The following is an 8101-nucleotide window of genomic DNA, read 5'->3' as shown; positions in this document are numbered from 1 at the left end:
GGTTGGCTGGCAGCCAACAACTGCTGGCCTTCATTGGATCAAGTAAATGAAGTCATAAGGTCTATGTAAGTTAAAGACTGCCCAGGAGGAGGGGCAGCAGCCATGAGGAAGACACTGTGAGCAGATGAAACTGGGCAGCTCTCTCTTTTTCTCTCTCTCTCTCTCACTTGAAACACATGGACACACTCCAAACTTCCTGCCTTCAGAGGAAAGCTCTATCAGCCTCTGGATGATATTTGTGAGTAAGCTACTTGAAATCTAACTAGATATATAACCTGAAATAACTCAGATGTGTGATCAAATGCTACCATGCCATTGTTTGCTCTAAGAGTTTTTCTTTCATATTGCTCTACCCTGTACCCTATCCCAAACCTACTCCTTGTAATCAATAAAGTTCTCCTCTGTACCTGGTGCAGGAGACTTATAGGGGGAGGGTCTAGATTATGCCTTGGGGTCCTCTTGGTCCGGCTGACTAAGGGAGACTGCTATTTGTGCTTTAGACTAAGGGAAGCACCCCAAGTTCTTGCAGTAGATCAAGTACCCTTCAGATCTATAAAGCTTGTGTACCTCATGAGGCACAGAGCCACTAGCAGACCAAGACTTGTGGATGGTGGCAGCATTACCCCCAGGCTTGCAGGTGTGCTCCTAGAAAGGGGTTGACCAGACATGAGATGCACTCAGAGCTGGTAGGTGGTTGGATGCCGTGAGGTGGGTGGTTCAATGCAGGAGCACCCCCTACTGGCCTGCTACACCCTTAACCAGAGGATTTCAACAAACCTACTCCTCACTTTTTACACTGCATCTCAGAATACTTCTATATGTCTTTTATATTTAAAGCCAATCCCACTGCCTTTTTCCCCCCACTATCTTTTCTGTAGAAAGTATAGCCTTCCATGGCAGTACTTCAGTCATGTGATCTATCCCACCACGTCCCATTATCTCAACTGCACCATCATTCTGTGATTGCAGTAGGACCTCTGATTCTTCCTGCTTATTCCCCACATTTTTTGCATTAGCATATAAATATTTTAGGTAACTAATTGATTATCCTAATTTCTCCCTAAGGCTTCCACTATTTCCTCCTCTTCTAGGTTTTTATCCCGATCCCATGACTCTTAATTTAGCTTTGGTCTTTTGTCTGCATACCTGGGTGAACCTAATTTTAAAGCCTTTCTCCACTAGGTTAGTAAGCCTGTACATGAAAACATTTTATCCCTTCTTCATCAGGTGGACACCGTCTCTTCATAGTAGTCCTTCTTCTTGAAACACCCGATGGCTGAAGAAACCAAAGTGCTGCTTGTGACATTATCTATGCAGCCACATGTTGATCTCTAGGATGATTCTTCCCCTACCCAGCCCCTTGCCCTTGAGTGGAAGGATTGATGACAGTAACACCTGGATCCCTGTCCCTTCTACTTTTTCATGTAGAGCCAAGCATTCTTTGGTCCCGTGCAGGAGGGAGTTGCTAACCACCAGTACACATTGCTTCCTCTTGGTGGCAGTTGTCTTGATCCTCCCATCCTGTGAGATACGTGGTTTCGCCTGTTCTGCTACTGGAGTAGATTTTTTCTTGTAAGAACACACATGTAACTCTTCTACTGTGAAGCTGAAAACTAGAGAAAAGATGCATGTACTCCTAGTTTAAGCGAAAGTAGGGTATTTAATTGTTAAACAAAATGTTCTATCTGTACTTAATTTTGTAGCATTGTGTATTTTGTAAAAATCGCAAATTATTCCTTTTGTTTTTCCCTTTTTTTTTTAAACAGGCACAAGAAGACTACAACAAAATATGGGGTGTTATAAACGTCAGTGCAGTAAGTCAGAATGGTAGAACCGTCATTCCAATCACAAGACCATCTCAGATAGAACAGGAGAACTTGCTACGCAGCATTTATTCAGTACATGTTGAGCCATCAGCTGTGCAATATATTGAGGCACATGGCACAGGGACAGCAGTTGGAGATCCTACAGAAGCAGAGAGCTTAGGTAGCATTATTGGTCAAAATAGGTCTTTGCAATTGCCAGCTCTTAAGATCGGTTCCGTTAAAGGAAATATTGGTCATGCTGAATCAGCTGCTGGGGCAGCTGGACTAATTAAAGTTCTTTTAATGATGCACCATGGGAAAATTGTTCCATCTTTGCACTACTCAGAGGAGAATAGTAGCATAGATACAGAAAAACTAAATGTATCCATCCCAACAAGTGTGGAGAAATGGGAAGAGTCTGAAGAATTTGGAAGAGTAGCTGGCATCAATTGTTTTGGATTCGGGGGAACCAATGCTCATGTTGTTGTCAGGCAGTTGAAACAACCAGAAGTTCTTCCTGCATTTAAAAGGCCACTTGAATTATTTGTACTGTCTGCTGCTTCAAGTAAATCCCTCAAATTGACAATGGAAGACACAGCTAAGCAATTAAACATAAGCAACTCAGAAACTCTCCCAAATCTGGCCTATACATCTGCCTGTAGAAGAAGCCACGTAAACTACAAATACAGAAAAGCCTTTGTTACAAACTCTCTTAAATATTTACAGCAACAACTTACATTGGCATCCCAAGCTGAAATAACTGAGTCAAAGATGACCCCTCAACTAGTTTTCGTGTTTTGTGCTAATGGAGTAAATATCAGAAAGACCTGCAAGACACTGTTGAGATCAGAACCTGTGTTCAGAGACAAGTATAAAGAAATAGAAGCATTGTTTCAGAAATATATGCCAGTCAGCCTGCTGGAATTAAAAGAAAATGAATATGAAGATTTTTCTTTACCAGACATTGCCCAACCGATACTTTTTACTCTTCAGGTTGCTTTAGCTTCTCTTCTGAAACACTGGGGAATTAAGCCAGATGCTGCAGTGGGTCCTTCAGTTGGGGAGGTTGCTGCTGCTCATTTTGCTGGGTTCCTTTCTCTTGCAGATGCTGTCAAAATAATTTATCACAGGAGCAGGTTACAGGCAAAGGTGACTGGAGGCAAAATGCTGGTAGTTGGCAACGTCCCTGTTGATGAAATATCGAAAGCCTTACGCCCATACTCTGGGAAGGTGTGCATTGCGGTTCTCCACAGCCCTTGTTCTTGCACCCTTTCTGGAGATGCAGATGCTGTGAGTACCCTTCATAAAGAACTAGCTGAAGCATTCAGTAGTAGAAACATATTTCTTCACATTTTAAATGTCCCAGTTGCATACCACAGCCATGTGGTGGATCCAATAATGAAGGAAATGGAAGAAAGTTTGCAGTGTTTGGAAAAACAAAAGCCAGAAATTGAAGTGATTTCAACATTAACTGGGAAGGCTGCTTCCAAAGAGGATTTCACTACAGGCAAGTTCTGGGCCCAGCAGGCTCGAGATCCTGTTGATTTCACCCAGGCCATTTTGACTTCAGCTAAAGGAAAGAAAAATGTAGTGTTTGTTGAAATAGGTCCTCACAGGGCACTACAGAGATATATCTTGGAAACTCTAGGGAAACACACTCGGGTTTTTTCTGCCATGCAAACTGACGCAGAATATCAGACGCTTTTTACTCTTGTCAGAGATCTGTTTGAATTGGGATATAATCCTGACTGGCAGCACTTATATGAAGGGTATCAAAGCACACCAGCAACCTTTCCCAGGTATCAGTTTGATCGTAGGAAGCTAATGACATATTTGGACTTGCATCAACAAACGAACCGACGAGCTATAAAGTCAGGACATCCTCTTATTTTCTGTGTAAACCAGGACAACACAGAATTCAGTTGCCCAATATCCCAAACGTTAACACCCTATTTATATGAGCATAAGAGTAACGGTGTTGCTTTGGTTCCAGGTGCTTTTTTTATAGAGCTTGGTTTGGCATCTGTGTTGAATAGTGTAAGACGTAAAGTGCCTCCAAGTACTTGTCAGATTAGCATCAGGTTCTCAGCCCCCTGCATATTAAACCAAAATTCCCAGGATTTAAAGATAAAACTGAAATCAGAAAAAGCAGGGACAGAGTTCCAAATACTGTCTTCATCAGCTGCAGTTTTTGCATCAGGACAAGTTATCATGAAGACTGGGGCTAGAGTGGAAGAAAACAGTATCTCCTTTAAAGACATCTTTAAAAGGTGTAAATCAGTAGTTACCCGAGATGAGGTTTATGAAACACTTTCTCAGGTTGGATTTCAGTATGGTTTCATATTCAGACAGCTAAGTGATGTATTTTATAGTCCACAGTTAAAAGAAGCTATAACGAGCATTAAAGTGCACAAACAGACTAGAGAAGAAATGTATGACTATTGTATCCATCCAGTGCTGTTAGACTGTTTTTTGCAAATGATGGCTGTTATGACTACAATTACTTTCAAGATCAGGGCAGGTTTTCCTTCTGGAATAGGCAGCCTTGTAGTTCTCAGGCCTTTGGAAGAGGAAATGATGCTGTATATGAAAACAAGCAAATCTGTTGGGAACTACTTAGAGGTTTGTGGATGCTTTGCAGATAAACATGGCTTTGTTTTGGCAGAACTGAAAAATGTTGGAATCACTTTGATGAATCAAACATCTATCATAGACAATGATTTGATGTTTGAAAATAATTGGAAAGAAATATTTCCTGTTCAATCAGTAGGATATTCAGGGGAAGCACCCAGAGTAATTGTGTTTGCTGACAAACTTGGAATAGCCCAGCTACTCAAAAAATATCTACACCACACATCAAGGTATGTTATGTATGAAGATTGGGAGACACTCCTGGAAGCCAAGAAGCCAGAAATGACTGCAGAGCATAAAATCAAAACAGAGCTTGAGGGCTATTGTGAAGTTTTGTTTATGTGGGGAATTCAGAAGTTAAGTGAAGAACTTCCAGGCAAACTTGTGGCACAACTAACTAAGTATTGTGAAGCATACCGTGTAATTATTTTGGCACTGAGAGAGAAAAAATCCAAGTGTTCAGTTAGAATGATAACCTACAGAACAACAGAAAGAAATGTAGATCATATTAACCCTGGATTTGCTTTGTGTGGCATGACTAGAACGTGCATAGTTGAAGTTTCAGAAATCATGTTCCAGATGATTGATATCAGCTCCTCAAGTATGCTGGACATCACAGCTCTAGCAGATGTTATTGTAAAATGTAAAGGATGTGATTATCCTGAAATATGGATCAATCAAGGGAGAATCTACACTTCTGAAATTAGACGTACACCATTTAAAGATATAGATTACTGCCAACCTGCAAAGTCTCCCGAGAACTCAGAAATTCTCACTTTATACACTTCAGACCCATACCAAGCAAAATGTGTGTCTGCTGAATTAAGCAATAGCACAGTCACTCAGCTTGAGAATGACAATGTTGAGGTTCAAGTTGATAAAATATGTATCCATTCAGAAGACTATTTTCCTGTTAGTGTGTCTAGCCGAAACTTTGGTAATACTCTATACTGGAGTTCACATATGCTAGATAAGTATAAGCTTTTAGCTTTGGATTTTAGTGGCATAGTCACTGCAACAGGCAGTGAAGTGAAAAAAGTTAAGGTGGGAGATCATGTTGCTTCCTGTTACCCAGTGATTGCATCATCAAGAGTCAAGATTCCAGGGACTGTTTGTTTCAAAGTGAAGAAATTCCCATGTTTTAGACATGTACCTTGTGTGTCCTACTTCTTGATAGCCTGGGAACTTTTAAATCGGACGTTAACCAAGGTGAAATGCAATGGGACTTTAGGATTTATTTCTGCTGAGCCAGAGTCAGTTCTATGCAAAGTGCTTACTCTGACAGCACAAGAAGTGGGTTGGAAAACAGTCCTTGCAACACCCACAGCTAATCAATGGCAACATGTAAATCAGTGTGTAGCCCTTGTTCTTCTCTCTCCTTTGGATGGAATACCTGAGGAAGGGCTAGCCCAACTTTCCCATCTCCGGGATGTTGTAATAGTATGTGGAAATCGAAAGCCAGAATGGGTTAGACATCTTATTGGAAGCGATCTTGAAAATATCCAGGTGCATGTCTTGAAGCTTGATATTTTTCAGAAAGCCTCTTTAAAACAATCTCAAAAGGTAGCCAACAAATGGATTCGTTCAATTAATCTGAAACTATTTAGCAACTTATCATGTTCTGTTTTTCAGAAGACTGAGAACTTTGAAAGGACAGGCACTCTTGAGTCTTCCTATTTCACCTGCAGATCAGTTCCACTTGCTGTGCTGAAAGGCAGTGGGGAGACCCATGGGATTTCTAACATACCAATGTATGAAGCAGAGAAGAAAATGTTTAAGCAGAATGCTGTTTACATAGTGGTTGGGGGGCTCACTGGGCTTGGTTTTGAAACAGTGAGATTCATAGCCCAGAATGGAGGGGGCGGTATTGCTGTATTTTCAAGGAGGAGTCCAAACAAGGAGAAACAGAAAGAAATAAAGGCTTTGCAGGATCAATATGAAGGGAGCAAAATAGTCTGTCTGCAATGTAATGTTGTTTCTGCCCCCGAGGTTGAGAGAGCAGTCCAGTCAGTTGATAAAATCTTTTCAAAGAGGCCAATCAAAGGAGTATTCCACAGTGCTGTGGTTTTACATGATGGACATCTTGAAGCTCTGAACATGTCTCACTTTGAGAAAGTATTAAGTCCAAAAGTTGCAGGGGTAGTCAATCTTCACTGTGCTACTAGAGGGCAGGATCTTGACTTTTTTGTGTGTTACTCATCTGTTACTTCATTTCTTGGGAATTCAACCCAGGCAAATTATGCTGCTGCTAATTCTTTTCTAGATCTGTTCTGCCACTACAGGAGGAATAGTGGACTTTCAGGACAATCCATTAATTGGGGTGCCTTGAATCTTGGAATATTGCTAAATCAAAATCATATACAAAATATTCTGGAATCGAAGGGCATAGATATTTTGCAAGTACATGAAATTTATGACTCTCTTAAAAAAAGCTTAATTTTGAATAATCCTCAGCAAGCTGTAATTAAATTAAATTTTGGAACTTTAACCAATCACGTTCTTTCTCGGATTGCATCGCTCAGAAGTCGCTTTACTACACTCATTTCAGAAGAGGTTGGCAATCAGCATCAACTCTCTGAACAAGCTGCTCCCAAGAATGTGTCTCTAATCAAATCTGAAGATTATGTCATCTCGCTGGTGAGCCACCTTACGAATGCAAACCCGAATGATCTTACTATGAACACGTCCCTCGTATCACTGGGCATGGACTCTATGTTAGTCATGACACTACAGAATCGTATCTTTCATGAAAGGCGGGTGGATATACCTCATGTAAAACTACTGGATCCCCATACAACTCTGTCAAGTTTAGTAGTACTTTTAGAAGAAAACTCTAATGAAAGTGAGATGTTTGAAGAAAACACACCTATAGCTGAAAGTACTGAAAATGGATGCTGGTTATAGGAAACCTTTTCATGCAGTAATTTGATAATTTTAAAGTTACGTGGACTTTAATGACACCTAAAACAGTGCCTGTTTTTTAATTTTTCAGCACAATAAAGCACTGAATTGATGAGTTAGCTTACTTATGTTTGGTGCTGCATTAGCTTTGTAACTTTTAATCAGTTCTTGGATGTATTGTTTTGTGTAGCATATTTTAATTAATTTATATTACTAACAATAAATGAATTGATGCACATACATTTTTATTTTGCAGATTTGAATGTGAAATGCTAATGTGATATATCATTTTTCCTATTTTCAGTATTAATTGAAGAATTGATTTAATTGTGTTTTAAATAGGAATACAATACAATTAAACTCAGCAGGATAATTTAGCAATTGTATCTGATTGGTTATTCTTCAATATCATAAAGTTATGTTATTTAGGAATTAAAAGAAAGATATGCCTTCCATAACTGAATATTGTACACTGAAAGGTTTTCTCAAAGATCATGTTTAATGCTTTTCTCATTTTTTATTCGGTTTTTTTTTTTACATATCTGGGAAGAGAATCAAACCGAATAAACATAAAAGCATGCATTTTTAAAAAGCCGATCTCAGTTCTTTCTAATTAATATATTTCCTTTGCTTTATTTTAATTCATTTTAATCTCTGGCCTGTTTTTGTTTATTTTGTTTTTTGCTTTTTTTAAAGGCTCCATGCTTTTAAAGAGCTTTTATTTTGTTTTGTAGGGAAAAAAATGACACATGAAGGATGAGATT

The 8101-nt window shown here is 39.5% G+C and overlaps 1 protein-coding gene across 1 annotated transcript in view; it reads left to right on the top strand.

Annotated features, from left to right (window-relative positions):
• Window positions 1–7896, top strand: part of LOC109291300 (mycocerosic acid synthase-like polyketide synthase) — a 64475-nt gene extending 56579 nt beyond the window's left edge. Inside the window, exon 8 of the mRNA XM_019508243.1 lies at window positions 1767–7896. Within this exon, the coding sequence (XP_019363788.1) occupies window positions 1767–7340 (5574 nt within the window). The 3' untranslated portion in view covers window positions 7341–7896. The remainder of the gene's footprint in view (window positions 1–1766) is intronic.
• Window positions 7897–8101: the final 205 nt, after the last annotated feature.

The sequence above is a fragment of the Gavialis gangeticus genome, unplaced genomic scaffold (genome assembly GCF_001723915.1).
Source record: "Gavialis gangeticus isolate Ggan-Ray unplaced genomic scaffold, GavGan_comp1, whole genome shotgun sequence".
NCBI classification, from domain to species: domain Eukaryota; kingdom Metazoa; phylum Chordata; order Crocodylia; family Gavialidae; genus Gavialis; species Gavialis gangeticus.
Note: the sequence above shows the minus strand (reverse complement) of the source record. Positions and strands in the feature narration are given on the sequence as shown.